Source organism: Sciurus vulgaris, assembly GCF_902686455.1.
Source record: "Sciurus vulgaris genome assembly, chromosome: 17".
Lineage (NCBI taxonomy): Eukaryota > Metazoa > Chordata > Mammalia > Rodentia > Sciuridae > Sciurus > Sciurus vulgaris.
Window position 1 is genome coordinate 50,954,546 of NC_136478.1, and position 21,465 is coordinate 50,976,010.

Below are 21,465 nucleotides of genomic sequence, written 5' to 3' on the forward strand. Positions count from 1 at the left end.
CAGCAGACAGTGGCAGGACAGGGCGGGACTCCCAAGGCCAATGGCATCTTAGAGCTACAAATGCTTCCTATGAGAAGTTGATGGGGTGTTGGGGACATGTTCACACAGATAACGCTAGTCACTGTTCTAGGGCTGGGGCTGGGGCTCAGTGGTAGAGCGTTTGCCTAGCCCGTGTGAGGCACTGGGTTCAATCCTCAGCACCAATTTAAAATAAATAAATAAAATAAAGGTATTATGTCCACCTACAACTAAAAAAATTAAAAATAAATAAATAAATAAATGAAACCAATGTCCTAGGACCCTGCCCCTCCCCCAAAGGGTCACATTTCAAACATGGAATGGAGGGTCAAGGTAAGGATCCTAGAGTCAGCTCCCTGAGGCCAACCCCTCCAGGCAAATGCCAGCTGGCTGAGGCCTTCAGCAATTCGCTGCCCTCTGTGAGCCTCTGTAAAAAGCAACAATGGTAGAACTTACCTGTGGTGCAGGTGAGCCTTATGTGTAAGTGAGCTAGGTGTGTTTTTCTATCATGCAGTTCCTATTAAACATCAAGAAATCACAAGGGTTGGGGTGTAGCTCAGTGGTACAGCGCTTGTCTCGCATGTGTGAGTTCACAGGTTCAATCCCCAGGACCACAAAAGAAAACAAATAAAATAAAATAAAAATAAACAAGTAAATGGTGAGGTCTAGCCTGATCGTCACTGGTTCTCTTAGATCTCTTCCAACCCCCTGGGATGACTCCTATATCAGATCCTGTCCTCTCAATAGCAAAGGGGCCACCCAGACTCCTCTGGGGCCCTCCGGATCTTTTGCTCTTTCCAGTTGGTATTGCTGGGCCCTCGGCCTTGACTCCAGCCTACAACCTGCCAGGTGCCACCCCTTCCACACGATCAGAACGAAGCTGCCGGCTTCCCAGCCTGCTCTTCTCTCCTGCCTCCCCGTCTCTGGCGATGGCTACACCCCAGAGTCCCAGGGATAAAGTCTGGATGGGACCATGAGTCCCTTCTTCCAATCCGCGTCTGCTGCCATTCCTGCACAGCACACCCAGATCACTGGTTTCTCTGCTGCCCCACTGCCGTGGCCTCAGGCCGGGCCACCTTCATTTCACCTGGAAGCCTGGGTGGCCAACACCTCTGTCCTTCCAATAAGGCACTCTCCTCACAGCAACCAGTGCCACCAGTTGTCACACAAGGCAGCTCAGTTCACTGCCCAGCTTCAAGCCTCCAAAACTCAACGCCCTCAGCCTAATAGCCACATTCCTCAACCGGAGTCCCAAAGTCCCAGAGCATCTGCTTTCTGTTTACCCGTCCCCACCTCGTGGTGCACAGGCACCCCTCGCCTGCAGCCCCGTGGTCTTCTTCATGTTCCTGGACCCATCTCAAGGCCTTTGCCCCCAGTTGTCCCTGTGCTAGAATGTTCCTCCTGAACTTCACAGTCACTTCTATTCCAGTTCAGCCAACATGTCACCTCTCTGAAAGGTTTTCCCATCCCCTACACCTGCAGTGGCCCTGGCCACTTTCTCCCATCCCTCCAGATTTTTGCACAGCACCATCCTGTGGCCACCCTCTCCCTCCATAGGGAGGTTATGCACGAGGCCACCTGTTAGAACAGGCCTGGCACAGAGGCGGGCTGCAGAGTTGGGGGGTGAACAACTGAATCAACAGGAACTCATTTCCTCACAAATGGAGCCCACAGTTTGAACAGTCGCAACGGGCAGAGTGGCAGAAACAGGTGGAATTGTGGGGGGCGGGGCGGAGTGGCAGAAGAGTGGCAGCACGTTGGGGGAGGAGGTGGCCTGACTGAATGGTGACTGTGACCATTAAGCCCCTTCTCGAGGCCCACACGTGTGCAGGAGCTTGACCTTCAGAGACAGAGCCCAACCCTTGGCCTGGCCCCCTACCCACACCAGATTGGAGTGAAAACCAGACCTGTAGCTCACCCTGAAGGAGGGGAGAGAAACGGTGTGGAAGTCACAAAAATATATTAAAACAGCTGTTGTCTTCTCTCTCCAAACTGGCCTCCCTTCCCAATGCTCCTTGCCCACCGCCCACCACAGACTTTTAGGGAAAAACATGCCCAGGGCAGGAAATGGAGATGCCCAGGTGTAGCCCAGGGCCTGGGAGATCCCTTCAGCCTGGGTGTGGAGGGCAGCTAACAGTCTCTAGAGGCTCGACGCCACCGTCGACGAGGGGGCCGCTGGGAGGCCGGAGGTGCAGGAGGGTCAGGCAGGACGCAGCGGACAGTCGGGCCTTGCCACAGGGACAGAAAACAGAAGAGAAATGAACAGAGTGAAGAGGAAGAAAGAGCAGTTACAGCAATGGGGAGGGGCAGAGGAGGGAGAAAAGCTGGGTGTGGGGAGGAGGGAGACCCCCAGGGACACCCACTCGTGTGTGGCAGGTGAACAGAGCTAAGGAGATGGGGTTTGAGGCAGCACTGCCGCTGAGAGGAAGGAAGGGGCCGCAGGAGGGACGAATGGCACTTGGCACTTGGAAGAGGTAGAAAAGTGGATTCTGCCAAGGCCGTGGCCAGAGAGTGGGGAACAGAGGGCAGGCGAGGAGAAGTCCCAGAGCCCGTGGAGCAGGCAGTGCCATCCCGTGTGCTCAGGCCCAGTGTGCGTGCTGAGGGAGACAAGCAGTGTCACCAGGAGCTGGCAGGTGGGCGGGCAAGCCCTTGAGGACAGCTCTGAAGGGGCCAGGAGAGGGGCCGAGGCACGCTGGCAATTCTGCCATCTTTGCCCCGGCCCGCACGTGGGCTAGAAGGTCCTGCGGCCCAGTCTTTTGAACACGCTCACAGTGCCTGCGTGGTCCATCTGGGCACCAAGGCCCTCAGTGGAGCTGCTCCCCCGGGGCCCCACCAGAGTCCTCTTAATGGTGACCTTGACCTCAGCCGAGGACTTACTCTTGGTGCTTGTGACCTGGCTGTCCTGGGCCTCAGGCACAAGGGTGGCCTTGCCCAGTCTCTGAATAATGCTGACTTTGGACAGGGACTCCGGCTTCCTCTCAAGTGCAGGGCGTGAGGACAGAGTCAGGCGACGCACTGTTGGGGTAGCAGCCGTTGTCACTGAGCTCGTGGCCTTGGCTTTGACAGTCAGTGCTGGCTGGGGCCTGGCCTTGGCTGGGCCCCGGCCTAGCTTCTTCAGGACTCCAGCATACTGCAGGACAGAGCTGCTGCTGTCATTGTCACTGTCCCACGCCAGATCCTCATCCAACTCTGGGGTGGCCCCGAGGCGACTGAAAACTCCTGTGGGCTGTGGACAACAAAGACAGGACAGTGAGTCACTTAGTCACTCAACATACTGCCTTCCTGGAACTCACCATTAGAAGAAACCTTTCAGTGACACCCTAGTTAGTGGTGGCAGTCATGGGGGGTGAGGGATGACAGGGGAGAAGAGCCCAGAGGAAGCTCCCAGCCTTGTCTGGAAGTTCAGGGACGTCTCCCTGGAAGAGGACACAGCTGAGCTGGGACCTGAACAGTGAAAGAAGTGGGTGCAATGACACAGGGGTGTGCCGCACAGATGGACGACACTGGTGAGCTCTATGGGGAGCACGCGGAAAGCCACCAGGCCATTTACTCAGCAAATGTACCCGGAACCCCAACTCTGGACCTGGCCCTAAACCAAGCAGTGCTGGGGATACAGAGATGGCCAGGACAGTCCAGGTCTGCTCCCAAAGGGCTCAGTCCAGTGGGGAAGACAGGCTTGGCCCCAAAGTATGACACCAATAACTAAGCAGGACAGTGAGGCGTTCTGTAGGAACAGTGCTGGGGGAGGAGCCAGGCACAGCTCACCCCAATTAGAGTTCAGAGGGACTTCCCAAACTCCAGCTTTCCAGCCAGGCCCTACAGGATGAGTGAGCAGAGGGATGTCTAGGTGCCTAGGACAGGAACAATGACACTGATCGAGCATTCACTGTGTGACAAACCCTCAACATGGCTGGATCCTCCAGCCACATGACGCTGAGCGTGATTACTGCCCCTGTGGTAAGATTCTAGGAGGTGAGAGACAGCCAGAGCAGTTGCACCTGGGGAGCAAGGGAGGGAGGGAAGAGGCACAGTCAAGGACATCAAAGGTTCATTGAAGGTGACACGGGCTCCCCACACACCCGATGCCCTCGCCACGCGGGACTCTCACTCATGCCTCATGACCACCCTATGAGCTGGTACTGTATAGATGAGAACCTGAGGCACAAAGGGCTTAAGAGAATGTCCAAGGTGACCTCGCCAGCCACAGTGGATCCAGGTGTGCTCTGAACCACACACCACACCTGCAGCCCATTGCAAGATGGTGGGCTCCGACACAGTACAGAAGAGCCACAAAGGGTTTCTAGCAGGAGGAAGCCAGCCCGTGCTGGGGGCAGCATGCCCTGCTGCTGCGGAGACAGGTGCTGCAGGGGGTTAACAGCAGCTGTTGAGACCAGTTCCGAGGCTGTCACCCTATCCAGGCAGGGAGAGGTGGCAGCAGAGGTAGACAGGTAGTCACCCAACTCAGGGACTAACTGGAATGGAGGTAGGGGACATCCCTGAGAAAGGGACAGGAGGCAACCAGCAGAAATCAGGACAGATTAGGACCAGGGCTGGAAAGAAAGAGACAGAGAGACACCAGGGCAGAAGACAAAGGGGAAAGCCACCGAGCAAAGATGGGAGCAGGCTAGGAAGGTGGGGAAACGATGCGAGGGCCCAGAATGGGTGAGATGCAGGAGAATCAGGAACAATGTCCAGGGAAGACAAGAGCTTTCCAGCCCCGAGAGGCTCCACCAGCCCCAACTCACTTTATTCCCCGTTGTCGTGTCTGCCTTAGTCTCAGCACCGAGGCGGTCAAACACAGACGTTCTGTGGACACCTGCAATGGAAATGAAGCCATGAGACAGTACCTGTGGAGCAGCCCTGGGGGCCCAGAACTAAGCTGAGCAAGACAGGCACTGAGGTAGGCACGACGAGGCCAGCAGACACTAGCCAGCCCTGCTATGGCAGGGACAGCCGGTGCCATGTCAGGCTTTGCACCTATACTGTTGGTATTGTTGACCTTCACCCATACACATCTGGCTTGAGTCCAATGTGGAAAGGTCATCACAAACCGACAGCCTGACACCCCAAACTCCTTACACCTTAGTACAAGTTCATGAAATGTGTGTAGGGAAGAGTCCTTAATCCCTATTCATTCCTTTCTCTTTGGGAGTCCTGGGACACTCTGATGAATGGTAATGAGTCCTCTCACCAAATAATAAGTGAAATCTCTACTGATGGGGTGTTTACTAAATCATGGCCCATAAATACTATGGAAACAAATGACCATTAAAATGGAATGAAGAGCCAGGCACAGTGGTACACACCTGTAATCCCAGCAACTCAGGAAGCTGAGGCAGGAGAATCACAAGTTCAAGACCAGTCTGGGCAACTTAGTGAGACCATCTCAACATAAAAAAAAATTTTTAAATATTTTTTTAGTTGTAGAGGAACCCAATATCTTTATTTTATTTACTTTATTTTTATGTGGTGCTGAGGATTGAACCCAGGGCCTCACATGTGCTATGTAAGTGCTCTACTACTGAGCTACAACCCCAGCCATCAACATGAAATTTTTAAAAGGGCTGGAGACGTGGCTCAGTAGTACAGTAGTAGAGCACCTGGCTCCTGGCTAGCATGCTTGAGGCTCTGGGTTCAATCCCCAATACCAAAAATAAACAAATTTAAAAAAAGTAAGATGATGCTATTTGTGTTAGAGAAACAAAAATTAAAAAAAAAAAAAGAAAGAAAGAAAGAAAAAGAGAAGAAAAAGAAAAAAAAATTGTCCGTATATGTGCAGATGCATACAAGTTCACAGATTTTGCCCTGGGCAGGTTAACAGCAGCCATGGAATACAGAAGTGATAGGAAACAGTCTTTTTACTATATGATTCTGCACTATCTGAAAGTTTTCCAGGAGAACAAACACAAATTCTTTTTTTTTGGTACCAGGGATTGAACACAAGGACACTTAGCCACTGAGTCACATTCCTAGCCCTCCTTTTTTAAATTTTGAAACAGGTAAGGTGATGAGCCTTACAGAGGAGTTGAGGTTGTCTTTGAACTTGTGGTCCTCCTACCTCAGCGTCCCGAGTTGCTGGGATTACAGGCCTGCACCACTGCCCTTGGCCTCAAAGGCAACATTCTAAAACAATCCTACCATAATGAAGCTCATCTTCATGCCACCAGCCCCAGTGTGCACTGGGTCTCAATCAGATTTCTCTGGCTCATTGTGACAGTGCCTGCTTTGGGGCACCTGCCAGATATGGGCATTCACTTTCCAGGTAGCCATCACGGACTCCTTGCCCATGCCCCTCAGGAGCCTGGCTTCGCCAACTGCAGCATGATAGGGCACAGGTAATGTGTTCCCCTCCTCTACGGCCACTGTTGCTGTCCCCCTGGCCCGAGGTCCCTCGAGTCCATGAGTCTACTTCTCAGCTACCACCTCCAGGGCATGGCAGATGTCTGCGATGTAGCCAAGGGGAAACGGTCTCCAGACCACACAGGCCAGTACCTTTTGCTGCCTGCTGCTGCTCTAGGATCTTGCGGGTCCGAGGGGTGGTGCCCTTGGGCATGTTGATGATGTATTTCCCCTCCATCTCAGCAGTGACCCGGCGACGCTTGGTGGGAACACCCAGGCTTTCCTCCTCCCTGCGGGCCAGGGCTGCTGAAGGAGGAGGGCAAGGGCCAGACATCAGGCAAAGGGCACACATGTCCTTTAGCTCCACATTTGCATGACTGGACTCTCTTAGTGCCCAGTGGTACCCATCACCACCAACTGAGCCCTGAGGAACCCAAAGGTCTGGGATCTCCAGGCAGCAGTGGGCATCCCAGGCTCTCTGCGGTTCACCCAAGTTCAGGCCAGAAGCCCTCGGATGGGGACCCTTCTGGGTGATGGGAAGGCTCTATACTTTCACAACTGTGCTTGGTTTTGTTTTTTTTTTTTTCCTTTTTCTGATGCTCACTTTATAACAACTAATAAAGCTGTATACTCAGCACTTGGGCATTGTATATAACTATATTACACTTTAATTAAAAAAAAAAATTCCTCAGATGTGTCCAGGGGTAAAAGTGCCGGTCACCATTATTTCAATACCTTATAAACCAACTGTAGCCTTCTTATTTGTGGCACATAGATCAAGGCCAGAGGGGACATGGCACTTCTAAACAAATAAGGCAAAGGGGAGCCCATGTGACAGGTGGAAAGGATAAGATGGAACTGACCTGGGAAAAATGCAGTCTCTCCCTGGGCCTCAGTTTCCACAGAGCCTATGACACCACAATGTGGGGCCGGGGCCAAACAAGGCACAAGAGAATGGCAGAGGAGGGCTTTGGTGTCCAAAGGCTTGAGTCCCACTCTCAGCTTTTAAGCTGAGACTGGGAAGGAGGAACACGGGGCAGCCACAGAAAACCCTGAGCAGAGTGCTCCAAGTCCAGGGAACATCAGGGGCAGAGGCCTACTATTAGGAGGAGGCCAGAGAGGCACTAAGCCAGAGCACACAGAGGAGGCACGAGAGATGAGTCCATGCAAGCAAGGGTGGACTTCATTATCGGAAATGGGAAGCCTGGAGGATTGCAGACACAGGCTCAGGCAGAGGTCTTAAAGGATTCCTGACTGCTGGAAGGAACACAGGTTCTTTACCTTTGAACCCAGGCATTAAGCACAGGGTCAGCACTAATGGGGCTCAGTAAATAGCTGCTAAAAGACTGAGCCACCGAGTGACAAGGGCAAAGCACACCTGCTTCAAGCCATTCTCCCAGCTGGAGACATGGAAAGTGAGCCCCACCTGACCAAGTTCACAGAGGTGACTTAAGTCCAAAGGTTTTGAACACACTGCAGTCTTCGAAGCACCTTGTGATGTTGGGGACAGACCCCTAAATACCTTCTGCCAACGCATATTTCACCTCCAGCTCTGCCCACCACCTGCCCGAGTCCCCTCACCAGCAGCCTTGGCACTCTTTGCTGCCATCTTGTTGGACACAGTGATGGAGATCTTGGAAGTGCTGGTGTCTGGCCGTCTGGCGGGAGTGCTGGGTGGGGAGTCACGGTTCAAGCTGTTGGCGATCATTCGGGAGGCGGCTGAGGGGAGAAAGGAGGGGAGTTCAGTCAGGTGGGGCCCTGAAGCCACCGTCTCAGGCCACAGTGGAGAAGGCAGGCATGGACTGCATGAGGAAGGGGCAGCCCAGGTCACTCTGTGGCTGTACTCTCCCCATGATGGGAATGCTTGCAGGGGGCTTCACCTTCCTGGTGAAGCTCACCCCTCCCAATGCCCTAGACCAGACTGGTTCCCATCACACTACCCAGCCCTGTGCTAGGCTCACTCCTCCCCTCCCCACCCTGCCTCGGCCATGACAGTCTCCAGAATCTTCCTCACCTAGCAAGTGGGTGCCTCCTTGGGGCATTTACTGTTCCTCCTTCCTAGAATGCTGCTCCCCAAATACCAACAGGCTCACTTGTCTCTTCACTCAGGTCTCCGCTCAGCAGCTCCTCAGTCAGCACCCCATCACCTCGACTGCCCCCACCCACACTGTACTTTCTTTCTCTTACAGCCCTTAACGCTGCTTGATAGTCAATTACATCTGTGTACTGGCGCACTCCCCGAAAGACTGTGTGCTCTGTGAGGAGGCACGGTCTGTAACCTCAGTGTCCCCAGTGCCTAAAATGGTTTCTGTCCTTAGTACGTCCTCAGTGAATGTCTACTGAAGAGAGGAACACCGTCACTGACACCAACATCCCTACCACACGGGACCCACCACGCACCAACCATCTACAGATGAGGGAACAGGGACTCGGGAGGGGAGTCGCTCAGCCAGGCCCTTGAGCAATGTGGGTCTGGCTCCAGTTGTGCTGGGGCAAGAAAGGTGGCCTCCTTCTGGCGATGGGTGGGCAGGCTCTGGTTGTCTGTTGCCTGTGGAACAGGAGGGGGCGCACCTGGGGTGCAAGGGTGGGAGCTACAGCATGCCCACCGGAGGGCCAACCCCAGAAGGAGAAGACGGTTTTGCCTGGGGTGTCGTTGCTGCTAGTTCTAGGGTTCTTGGGGAGCCCCTGCAGGGGAGGGAAGAGGGAAAATCCTCATGCTACCATTGCTTTCTGGCAAGTCCCAACAGCCTCACCTCAACCCCCACCTCCCCCAACTGGCTTTCAAATCATATTTTAGGGGGTTGTTTTTTCCAGGTGCTGGGGATGGAATCCAGGGCCCAGTGCTTGCTAGGCAAGCACTTTGCCCCTGAGCTACATCGCCATCCCCAGACTTCAGTATTTTGTCCCACTACCCTCCCAAAGTCTTCTTTTCTTGTTAGGAACTTTCTTGCCCATAATGATCCTCAACACACTGTTATAATTATCTATTGCTTTTTTTAAAAAAATTTTAGTTGTAGATGGACACAATACCTTTATTTTATTTATTTTTATGTGGTGCTGAGGATTAAATCCAGTGTCTCACACATGCTAGGCAAGTGCTCTACCACTGAGCTACGATCACAGCCCAATTGCTTATTTTTTAAAAAACAATAACTACATTACCTACACAGGCCATTTAATAAAAGGTGATCCCCACCACCCCCAGCACCCAGGTCTGGAAGCAAAGCAATGCTTGTCTCCCAAAATCCTAGAACTAGAGCTGGGCATGTTAATGCAAACCTATAATCCCAGCAACTTGGGAGACTGAGGCAGGAGGATTCTAAGTTTGAGGTCAGCCTGGGCAACTTGGCGAGACCCTATCTCAAAAATAAAACAAAAAAGGCTGGAAATGTAGCTCAGTGGTAGAGAAGCCCTGGGTCCAATCCCCAGTGCCACACACACACACACACAGGTCCCGGTCCTTCCCTATCAGACTACCTCCCTCTCTCCAGGGAGAAATGGCTGGTTTCAATCCTGCTCTCTTCTCTGCTAAGGCTGTGGTATCTACCCACAGTCAATTTTCCAAAGATATCTCTCCAGCTGTTCCTTCAGCCAGATGGGGTGGCATTATGACCAGCAGCTGCAAACTCGTGGGCTGTGTAGAATCTGTCCCAGCGCAGCCTCCACTCTCAGCACTTTACCTGGCCAGGTGCACTGTGATCAGGACCTTCTGCAATAAAAAGAAGGCTGCTGACAGGGCCCTGCTTCTTGTACTGACACAGAGGGATGCATATTGCTGACAGAGGCCAGGGACCTGCTGCTTTATCACCATGACAACCAAGCACTGTTTGAGTGGAGGTAAAACCACTCTGTGTTGGCTCCACTGAATTTTTGCTTTATTATTGTTTTGAGATGGGCTCTAGTTATGTTGTCCAGGCTGGTCTTCAACTATGGGACTCAAGCAATCTCCTTGCCTCAGTGTCCCAAGTTGCTGGGACTACAGGCATGCTCCAGTCTGCCTGGTTTTCCATTGAACTTGAGTTGTAGTCAGGATGTCAGAGTACAAAGAACCGTCCTCCCTCCTGCCCCATATAGACAACGTGGTGGATGCTATGAAGTGCACACAAGGGGATCTTAGTAGGCATGCTGTTTTGGAGAACTCTTCCCACCCATTTCTTTCTTACTTTGCCTGTTTCCCCTTCTCAACTGACTACTTTCTTCACTAGTTCTTAGTCTCACTAAGTTGCCCAGGCTGGCTTTGAATGTGGGATCCTACTACCTCAGTCTCCCAAGTAGCTGGGATTACAGGTGTGCACAACCTGGCTAATTTTATTTTAAACTATTAATGACATTCAGAAGGTGTGAAAATGTCATCATTAAAGATTTGAAAGGGTACTGGGCTTGTAGTTCAGTGACCAAGTACTTGCTTAGCATGTATGAGTCACTGGATTTGATTCTTAGCACTGCATAAAAGTAAGTATATAGGGCTGGGGAGATAGCTCAGTCGGTAGAGTGCTTACCTTGCAAGCACAAGGCCCTGGGTTCGATCCCCAGCACCGCAAAAAAAAAAAAAAAAAAAAAAAAAAAGTAAGTATATAAATTGAAGGTATTGTGTACATCTACAGCTTAAAAAAATTTTTTTTTAAATTCTGGCAAAAATAATCTATGCTATCAGGGCAGTGATACACCAGAGAAGGGAAGTGACTGGGAAGACCTCAAGGGGGATTTTGGATGCTGGCAACACAGGAGTCCTGCACGTAAGTCATTCAGTTATACCATGATGACCAAACCTTTTCCTGTATATATGCTGTGGGACTATTGTAAAAATCATCACTGATTTGTTCAGCTTCCCTGAATCCATGCCTTTGGGTTGGCCCTGCCTACACTGATTCTGGCCTTAGCATGTGCTTACTCTAGCCAACTGGGAAGAGCAAATATTACGCAAGCAGAGGCTAAAGATGTCCTCTGCACACCGAGGACTCCCTCTTATACTGCTTTTGAGAACCCTGTAACAAATCTGCAGTGAATAAGAAAACACTGTAAGAACAGCCACTCACTACCCAGTTTATTTTTCTCCCTTAAAGGGGGATGCAGATAGCTGGGCACTGTGGCACATGCCTGTAATCCCAGCAATGTGGGAAGCTGAGGGAGGAGGCCAGCCTGGACAACTGAGCAAGACCCTGTCTCAAACTAATAAAAAGGGATGGAGGTGTAGCTCAATGGCAGAGGGCCCCTGGACTTGATCCCCAGTCCTGCAAAATAGAAGAAGGCCTGAGACAGCTTTGCTTCCACCTCTGCAAAATACAGAAGTGAAGCGATGGATAATGGGTGTGTCCTTTTTGCTGATAAGAGTGTGAAGAGGAAAAGAGGCCTGAATAAAGAAGACTCACCACTAGAGGCACCACGGCGCAGCTCGCCTGGGAGCGGGCTGGGGCTACAGGGCACCGACTCAGTGGCAGCTTTACACATGTCCTGTAAAAAACAGGGGCCTGGGTTAGCACAACAGAACCAGGGACAGGGAGATCTGAGCAACATGCAGAAGGACCAGAACCTGACTGCCAGAGAAGGTTATGTTCAAACATTTCCTTCGTGACCAGGAAAAAGCATCATTCACACCCAAACTGAGGGACATCCTACAAAGTATCTGACCAGTACGCTTTGAAGCTATCCAGGAAGAGGGCTGAGGCTACAGCTCAGTAGTAGAGTGCTTGCCTTGCATAAGACCCTGTGTTCAACCCCGCCAAAAAAAAAAGGCGGGGGGCCAGGATTGGGCTTGGGGTGTGACTCAGTGGTACAGCACCTGCCTAGTATGCACAAGGCCCTGGGTTACACCTCCAGCACTGCAAAATCAAAGCAAAACAAAACAAAACCCTGCTGTCCTAGGAACAGATGGGGTTCTAGAAATGGAGGATGATAATAAGGAAGATGAGAATTCACAATAATGATAAAAGTTAGAGCCTTTACTGAGGCTCTGCTTCAGGCAGAGTACACTGTGCTAGCCCAACCACACTTCGAGGTGAGTCACCTCTCTGCTTTTTATAGGTGAGAACATAAGAGGCTGAGAGGTCAGGCCGTATATTACAGTCACATAGCAAATGGCTGAATCAGCCTCAGAACCCAAGTCCACCCGCCTGTGCTCCCAGGTCTCCTGCTGGATCTGCGTCTGCCCCTCCACTGCCATGCCAAACCCAGGGACAGAGCAGGTAGGCAGAGCACCCACCTGGCGGTGTACCACCTTGGCATGCTTTAGGATGGCAATGATGTCACCCACCACAGTCACACCCAGCTCATTCATGATTTCCTTGTTGAGATCCAGCAGCATGCTCTTTTGGATCCTGCAGGGAAGGATCAGCAGTGAGGCCCAAAGTGGGCCAACATTGGGGGAGAGCCAGTTCCCTGCCTCCCCACAGCCACCTCACCTATTATCCACAAACATCACAGCATAATTAACAGCAGGTCCTGGAGGAATGCCGGCTTCCTTAAAGAACTGGATCCACTCGGAAGTGGCTGGGGAGTTGAAGAGAGTTTGTTATTCGTGTGATTCTCTTAAGGGAAGAGCAGTGGCGAAACCACAACAGCAGTGGCTCCCTGGGGTGACAAGCTCACCACCTCCAGGCCTCGCGCTGAGTGCTCTGCACACACCATGGGAGGAAGCCGTCCCCTGACCACCCCGAGTTAAGCGCTATTAAGACGCCCCCACCTGCCAAGGAGGAAGCGAAACCTAGGCTGGGAGAGGTTGGGCCCCCCACCCCAGGGCACAAAGCTATCCAGGAACGGAGGGCCCAAACCTTCTTCGCAGCTCTGCCCTGCCCTCAAGCTGCGACCGCAATCCCGGCACTTGGGCAATGACTAATTTGCAAGACCTGGAACCCGGGGTTCTCTGCCCTTCCCCTCCTCAAGCCAGGGAAAAGGGTCACAGAGCCAGCCCACAAGCTTCAGCAAGCCCCTGCCCGCCACAGGAGCCGCACTGCCTCAGAAAGAGGTACGCAAGGAGCCAGCATAAGCTCTGGAGTCTGGGTTCAAATCCCAGCTCCGCCACTTCCTGGCTAAGGGATTTTGGGCAAGTCAGTGCTCAGCGCCTCGGTTTCCTCATCTATAAATTTGGGGAAATACTCTACACTTAACAAGTATCGACTGTGTACTCGGCACAGTTCAGGTTCTGTTCCAAGCACTGGGAGTACCACAGGGGACAAAATGAAGTCTGTTCTCATGGAGCTGACATTTTAGTGGTGGCAGCACCAACATCCTTGGGTCACTGTGCAGACTCAATGAGAAAATCCACATAAAGGCCTTTAAATGGTTATGGGCCCAGAAGACATCCTCACCCACGTCTTGTATTCTTACTATTTATTTATTTATTTATTATTACTGTTATTACTAGTCTTCCTCCCTCTCACCACCACTAAACATGAGCAGCAGAGAGCACACTGGCCTGAGTTCCATCCCCAGCGCCAAAAAAAACAACTAAACAAAAAACTACGGAGCCATGGGCAGACTCCACCATGAAGCATTATTATTCCTCAACTTCTTTTCCTGACCCTGACTTGTCAGGCCAGGTGAGAGATAAGATCAGCGATTCCAAGGGCTCAGGGTGTGGCTCAGTGGTAAGGTGATGAAAGCCCTGGGTTCAATCCCCAGCACAACAAAACAAAAACACACAAGATCAACAGTTCCTTGCAGGGTGTGCTCAGCGGCTATAATCCCAGTGGCTTGGGAGGCTGAGGCAGGAGGATCACAAATTCAAGGTCAGCCTCAGCAATTTAGTGAGACCCTAAGCAACTGTTTTAAAATAAAAATTCAAGAATAAATAAATAAATAAATAAGGGCTGAGGATGTAGCTCAGTGGTTACGCACCCCTGGGTTCAATCCCCTGGTACCAAAAGAAAAAAAAAAGTTTCTAAGTAGGACATTTTATTTTTCACATTTTAATACCTCTGAAATGAAGATCTGCCTTATAATTGATAGTGTGCCAGTGTCACTGGCAACTTCTTTTTCTTTCGTGTGACAACACTACACCTAACGATTCATGCTATTTTAGATTAGAAAAGATTTGGGTCAGGCTTGGCAGGGCACATCTGTAATTCCAGCAGCTCAGGAGGCTAAGGCAGGAGGACTGCAAGTTCCAGGCCTGCCTCAGCAATTCAGTGAGGCCCTAAGCAACCTAGCAAGACCCTGTTTCAAAATAAAGCATACAAAGGGCTAGGGACGTGGCTCAGTGGTTACGTGCCCCTGGGTTCAATGCCCAGTACAAAAACCAAAAAGATTTAGTACTCCTTCACTCACTCTCCTTTTAAAACAACTGAAGCTCAGAGTGGAGAAAAAGACACCCCAGGATCAGACGTTGCATGGGTGGCATGCAGGACCATGGGTCACACCTTGCCCAGGAGGACCCTGCCCAGCCACTATCTCTCAGGACACTAGTGGCCTAAGCCCCGGGGGCTAGAGAACAGGCAAGGAGCCCATGACCTTAAGGCTTCCTCCACCAGCCCACAGGGAAAAGGAGAGGTTGCCCTCTCTGCACAGGTGCTATCCACCTGCCGCGCCACAGGGCGCTGGGTGCCATCAGCCAGTGGGCACCTGTGTCTACGCATCAAAAAGCACCACGAGATGATTCCACTCCCACAAGATGTCTGCAGCAGGCAAATTCAGAGACAGAGCAGATTAGTGGTTGCCAGGGACTGGGAGGAAAGGAAGGATGAGTGCTAACGGGCATGAGGTTTTCTTGGAGCATAATAAAAAGGTTTTGAAATTGACTGTGGTAATGGCTGTACCACTCTGTGAATAGAGTCTAGAAAAAACATTAAATTTGTACACTTTAAATGGTAAAATGTATGATCTATGAATTGTATCTTAATTATTCTGTTTTTAAGCAGGGAAAAAGCATCACATAGGCTGGAAGTAACTCTCTGCCTGAGAAAAAGTCTGTAATTTTAACCATAAGATTATTGAAACCCAGTGTCCAAGGAACTGCACAATGCCCCACATCCAGCACACACCACCACCTCGTGTATTACTAAGAAGGAAAACAAGCAGCCAATTAAACCCTCTTAAACCGCTGGTTGTTAAGTTGTAGCCCAGCTTCAGAAATGTTAACTGGGCAACAATGTGTTTTGGAATGGGTGTGAGGGTGCTTGCTGCACACACCAGGAGACAGATACAAGAATATCCATGGCAGGGCTGGAGTTGTAGATCAGTGGTAGAGTGCTTACCTAGCATGTGTGAGTCACTGGGATCAATTCTCAGCACCACATATAAATAAATAAATAAATAAATAAATAAATAAATAAATAGTCCATCAATGACTGAAAAAAAAAAAAAAGAATATTCATGACAACATGTCTGTCAGAGCTTCAACCCTTGATAGTGGCATTAAAAACAAACTGCCACCTGGTGAAATACTACACAGCAGTGAAAAAGAAAGGACAACAGTTATGCTTGGCCACAGAGATGACCCTCAAATGTGTTTCACAAAGGAAGTCAGACACCAAAGAACATACAGTGAGACTTTGTTGCATAAGTTAAAAACCCAAGATTAGGGGTTTGGAGTGTAGCTCAGTGGTGGAGTGCTTGCTAGCATGTACCAGGTTCAATCCCCAGCACTCCCAAAAAACAAAAACAAAACAAAAACAAAAAATCTGTGGTATGTTTCCACTAGTGAAACTACTACACATAGAAAGGTAAGGAAAGATGTCCACAAAATATCAGAGAGTGGTTTACTCCACCTGGAGGATGGGTAGGACCAAGGCAGGACCCTCAGACATCTGGCAATATTTCTCTTCCTAACACAGATGGTTAGAGGGAGTTTGGTTTTTCAGTCATTTTATTGTACTATGTATACACTAATAGATTTTCTTAAAGCAAACACACCCGTGTAACCAGTACTCTGATCAAACATAAAATATCCCTAATACCCCAGATCCTCTTGGGTTTTCCCTGTTGCCACTATTCCCTCTTCCCAAGGGCAACCACTACTTCTAAAACAGTGGATTGGTTATGCCAGCTTCCATGCTGTATTTAAATGGAATTCTAAAGGATACACTCAGATATTTGCTTTTTGTTTTAAAACCATAGGAGCCAGGTGTGGTGACACATGCCTATGATCCCAGTGACTCAGGAGGCTGAGACAGGAGAAGCTCATGTTTAAGATCAGCCTTAGCAACTTAGAGATACCCTCAGCAACTTAGCAAGACTCTCTCAAAATTTAAAACTAAAAAAGGACCAGGGAAGTAGTTCAGTGATAAAGCACTCCTGGGTTTAAGTCCCAGTACCAAAAACAAAAACAAATACCATGTTAATATGATTTTTTGTACTTCACTATATGTATAGTAAATCTCAAAATTCTCCAAAGCAACCATATAATTCCTGTGTCCTGGCAATCCTGAAATTCAGAGCATAAAGAAAATCAGGTGATACAGTTCATGAAAATCACAACAGTTAACATTTGTTGAGATCTTATGTTCAAGAAATGACCTGTGGTAATCTCTAAATGCCAGGATGCAAGGAGTATTATTATCTCCATTTCAGAGGTGAGAAAACCAAGGCTCTGAGAGCCATGTAGGAGATCTGCCAGGCTTCATAACGCAAGTTCTTTACGGCTAAAATACGCAGTCAGTAGATCCAGATACACAGAAGGGGCAGGCGGCCTTGAACTGGCCCCAGCCCTGCCCCCAACCTTCATCAGAGTACAGCTGTTCCTGCCAGTGTCCCGCCCTCCCTACCCCTCCCAGGCCATACCTCAGAAAGGGCAGTGGGGAGAGGGGGCCATGCAGAGAAGGTCAGACTCACCCATAGTCACTGAGACCATTGTCTCCCTGGCCCAGACCCTGCTCCCTGGAGCCTGGAAAAGAGAATGAAAGAAGGCCCATGAGTCGCCACCACTGTGCGCATATATCCCTCTCCTGGTGCCTGCCTGCCTGCCTGCCTGCCAGGGGAGCATTCCTGGGCTAGGGGCTCACAGTCCAGGAATAGCCCAGAGCAACTGGCAGAACGTCAGCCTCGAAGTGAGCTGCCACATCTATTGCTTGTTCCTGGGACAAGTCACAGGGACAGCCAATGTCTACAGCTCCAATCACACACACCGCAAAGGTCTGACTAGAATAGCAATGGGACAGAAAAAGACACCTCCTGCCCCAAAAAACTCACCATAAACACCCGATCACTCAACCATCTAAACAAAATTTACTGAGAAGCTACTATGTGTGAGGCGCTTAGAATACTGAGATGAACAAAACATGGAGCCTAGCATGAGGCTGGGGACGAGGGAGGAAGACAAGAGTCAAGAAGCAAAACAGCTAACAGTGCAGTGTGTTCAAAGCTGTCAGTGTTATGGAGAAAACATGTAGGGCCTGGGAAGGGACGTCACACTCTTCAACAGGGTGATCAGAGAAGACCTAAAGTGACATGTAGAGACCTGAAAAGGGGAGGGAGGGAGCCGTGTGGTTTTACAGAGACGGTCCAGTGAGTCCAGTGCCTGAGCCAGGAGCTCTGCTGGCAGGTCTGAGGGGTGAGGAGCCAATGTGGCTGCAACAGAGTGAGCCAACAGTCAGACAGGAGGGGGGCCAGAGAAGAAATGGAAAGCCAATTCCACTTGGACAAGACCAGCAGATGCTGAAAGGCATGAAAGACACATCAGCACCAATGGAAACTCCAGGCATGAATGGCAGTGAAGAAAGACAAGGAAATGACTTTCTCACATGCTACCTGCCTCCAGGATCACCTGGCCACGCTGTCCTAGGCCAAGCTTACTTCCTCTCTTCCACTCTCTGCCTTCTCCATTCACTCTGCTCCCTTCGACCAGGCTCAGTGCCAATACTGAGGCTTCTCCCTCATCCCTCCCTTCTGACGGTGTAACAGAGTGGTCAAGAGTAAGGACTCTGGAGCCAGGCATGGTGACACAGCACACCTGCAATCCCAGCAACTTGGGAGGCTGAGGCAGAAGGACTAAGTTTGAGGGCAGCCTCAGCAACTTATGTCTTAAAATAAAAAATAAAAAGGGCTGGAGATGCAGCTCGCTTGCAGAGTGGCTTAGTACCACAGGGGGAAAAAAAAGGAAAAAAGAAGAGTAAGGACTCTGGAACTAGACTGCGGGGGGGTCAACTCTAGCTCTCACTAGCTGTGTGGCCTTGGCAGGTTACTTTTGCAGTCCAGTCTCAGGGTCCCCATCTGTGCACTGGTGTGGCACAGATGTTACTTGCCCTGGAGGACTGTTGGGAGGGTGCAGTGGGCTTCTATGTACCAAGGCCTGGGAGGGACTAAGACAGGGCTTAGTGCATACTACACAGCCTGGAAGGGGTGCTCCTGGACTCATCCCCTGGTCTCCCAGGGGCTTTACCTGCCTCTCAGTTTTGTTTTGTTTCACTTTGAGATGGGGTCTCACTATGTTGCCCAGGCTGGTCTTGAACTCCTGGGCTCAAGTGATCCTCCCACCGTAGCCTGCCTGAGTAGTTGGGACTACAGGCATGTGCCTCTGATGCCAGCTTCCCTCCCAGTTTCCACACAGGATGTCACATGTGCCTGGAATGCCTATCTCCCATCATCCTCCTGGCAAGCTCTTCTTCCCTCTGTTGGCTATTCCCTGCTTTGGGAAGCTTTCCCTAAGTTCCTACATATGAGACTCTCTCCTCTACCCTGCTTAGTGTTTATCTCGCCCTTTTCTGGCTTCTGCTGATTCGGATTGAATATGACCAGATGTCACTCTGCCCTGCACCTGACACTCATATTCACTTTCCCTTCTAGATTTTACCACCGGACAAAGACAATACAACATGTATCCCTCAAACAGCAGGGCATGGAGAGACTTCAGTAAGCTGGACAGAACAGCAGCTCACAAACCAAACACTAACTATGAACCAGGACCAAAGCCAAGCATCATACTCATGCCTCACAACAGCCTCAGGAGCAAAGACTATGATTAGCCCTATTTTAATCAATCAAAAAACTGACTCACCAAGGAGCAGTCATTTATCAAATGTCACATCTAGCAACTGACCTTACTGGGATTCAAAAACAAGTTCTCCCTGATTCCGATGCCCATGGAGTAGATCCTTTTGAGTGTTTCCTACATGCCAGGAACTCAGTATACAGTCAGTGACTTCCCACAGCCAGCCTGGGAAAAGAAGTAAAAATGAGCAAAAAAGTAAAAAAAACAAGTGACAACAGCAGGTTTAAGGTTCACACAGCAAACTCACAGCAGGGCTAGGAATTGAACTCAGGCTGGGGTTAATGCCAAACAGGTATTACTATGAGCCAGGTGCTGTGGTCTGTCTCTGCAACGTCTCAGCTAATGCTTATCTGAATTCTTTTTTTTTTTTTTAATTTTTCTTTTCTGAATCCTTCGAGTACTGATATTCTTCCCCACTATTGTGGAATTCCCTCTTGAACTCAATATCCTTTTTCTACCACCCTGAAAAGCTCATCTCCAGTGCGTTCTTCATAGTTGAAATCAACAAATTTTTTAAAAAATTTAAAGAAATTAACAAAATAGAAATTTTTAAAATTAGCAGCTCCCAAAACTCAAGTGATTACTAAGTACCAGATTCCATGTGCTAGATTTGGATCTAAATCCCAATTTTACCTCTTCCTAACCCTGGGCAAGTAGCTCAACCTTTCTGGAACTCATTTTCCTCAAGAGTACCTATTGTTAAAGGTGTTAGAGGGATTAAATGAGCCAATAAACTTGAAGCTCTTGGAACAATATTCAGCAAGTGTAAGTGTGTAACAAAAAAAAATAAATCTTCAGTAAGCTAGGTTCAGGGTGAGACACTTCAGTTGCATGCCAAATGTGAGTAGGAAACCAGTTATAAGACTATTTGATCAGAAACTGAGGCAGAGGATTGCAAGTTCAAGGCCAGCCTGGACAACTTTGCAAGACCCTGTCTCAACATAAAAAAAGTAAAAGGGCTGGCATATAACTCAGTGGTAGAACGTATGCCTATGGGAGGGGGGCCCTGGGTTCAATCTCTATTACTACCAAAAAAACACAAAAACAAAAATAAAAAACTATTTGATGGAATCCACCAGAATCTAACAACATGAACTTACAGAATATAAATTATCCTCCTTTTGGTTACATTTCACTCACTGTCTACAATTTAATGAACTGTTCTGTTTCCATTGTATTTCAGATTGTTTTCCTTCTCCTGGCAAGCAATGTTAGTTTTCCATTAGAACAGAAATGAAAATTTTCTTCACAAATTAATGACAGAGGAACATGCACCAATCATTTTCAAACAAATTAAAATTAATCTATACTACAAGACTGGGCAAAATTAGCCAGATAGTAGCAGAATGTCGATTTTCCCAGCTGTGGGTCTGTTTTTCCTATTGCTTTCTCTGAGATTCCTTCCTCCTCTACTTTATTAGAATTCCCAGTTACACCAATGACTCTCTGAATCATTACCATTATATTCCCAATCTACTGAGCTCTTGCTATGCTAAATGCTTTCCATACACAACTCATCACAATACGCAAAACGACCGTACGATATCGAGACTATCAGCTCTGGAAACTGCGCTTCAGGGAGGTGAAGACACTGCCACAGAGGAGCTGGGACTTGAACCCAAATCAGCAGGCCTCCAAGTCCAACAATCTCTTCAGCCCAACGCAAACATCATCAATGCCAACAACAATGGTATAGAAAGGCAGCGAGCACTAGGTACAAGCTCTGAGCTGGGGCCGCGACAGGCAAGAGCTAACTTCTCATTCAATCCATACAGCGGGTGCTACAGTCCTCTTCTGACCCCCATTCTACAGAGGAGGAAACTGAGGCTCAAAGAAAGACATCACTCGTCCGGAGTCGCACAGCGGAGTCCAGACTGTGATTCCAGAGCCCGGAACGCCCTCCGAGCACACCGCATTCGGCCCAGGCCCACCTCCCCGCGGCCCTCGCCTCACCTGGCCCACCGGCCCCGCGCCCATTCGCCCCGCCCGCCGTCCCTCCCGGCGGCGCCAACTGTCAGACACTCCTCCTTCGTCCCGGATCGCCCGCCCCGGAAGTCCGCCCTCCGCGCCGGAAGCCTGACTGACCGATCGTGACCGCTCTAGCCCTCCGGGCCGTCACCAGCGAGAGTGCGGCGGGTCGTCACGTGATCTAGCCCTGTCTCCCAGACGTTTTCCTCCGCTCGACGCTA

The 21,465-nt window shown here is 49.9% G+C and overlaps 1 protein-coding gene across 6 annotated transcripts; it reads right to left on the reverse strand.

Moving 5' to 3' along the window:
• Nucleotides 1-1,961: 1,961 nt before the first annotated feature.
• Nucleotides 1,962-21,353, reverse strand: LOC306648660 (uncharacterized protein C19orf47). Of its 6 annotated transcripts, XM_079118874.1 has the most exons (10): nt 21,230-21,353; nt 19,325-19,441; nt 17,122-17,173; nt 12,756-12,843; nt 12,557-12,671; nt 11,727-11,808; nt 7,939-8,076; nt 6,511-6,663; nt 4,764-4,834; nt 2,253-3,244 (listed from the first exon to the last, which is right to left on the reverse strand). In XM_079118874.1, exons 2-10 carry the CDS (start codon nt 19,367-19,369, stop codon nt 2,750-2,752), a joined length of 1,239 nt encoding a protein of 412 aa, XP_078975000.1. In that variant the 5' UTR covers nt 19,370-19,441; nt 21,230-21,353; the 3' UTR covers nt 2,253-2,749. The 6 variants fall into 6 exon arrangements, with proteins under 6 accessions (XP_078974999.1, XP_078974998.1, XP_078975000.1 ...); XM_079118873.1 differs by lacking the exons at nt 19,325-19,441; nt 21,230-21,353 and adding an exon at nt 1,962-2,246 and having other exon boundaries at nt 2,896-3,244; nt 6,511-6,660; nt 17,122-17,281; XM_079118872.1 differs by lacking the exons at nt 19,325-19,441; nt 21,230-21,353 and adding an exon at nt 1,962-2,246 and having other exon boundaries at nt 2,896-3,244; nt 17,122-17,280.
• Nucleotides 21,354-21,465: the final 112 nt, after the last annotated feature.

Bases quoted from the DNA above. Each gene is read 5' to 3' on its own strand.
- LOC306648660 (XM_079118870.1), bottom strand. From the start codon at position 17,272: ATGCTCCCCTGGCAGGCAGGCAGGCAGGCAGGCACCAGGAGAGGGATA. The intron at 12,672-12,755 runs GTGAGGTGGCTG...CCTTCCCTGCAG, and splicing joins GTGATGTTTGTGGATAATAG to GATCCAAAAGAGCATGCTGC. The intron at 8,077-11,726 runs GTGAGTCTTCTT...TTCTCCCCTCAG, and splicing joins GCGCCGTGGTGCCTCTAGTG to CCGCCTCCCGAATGATCGCC.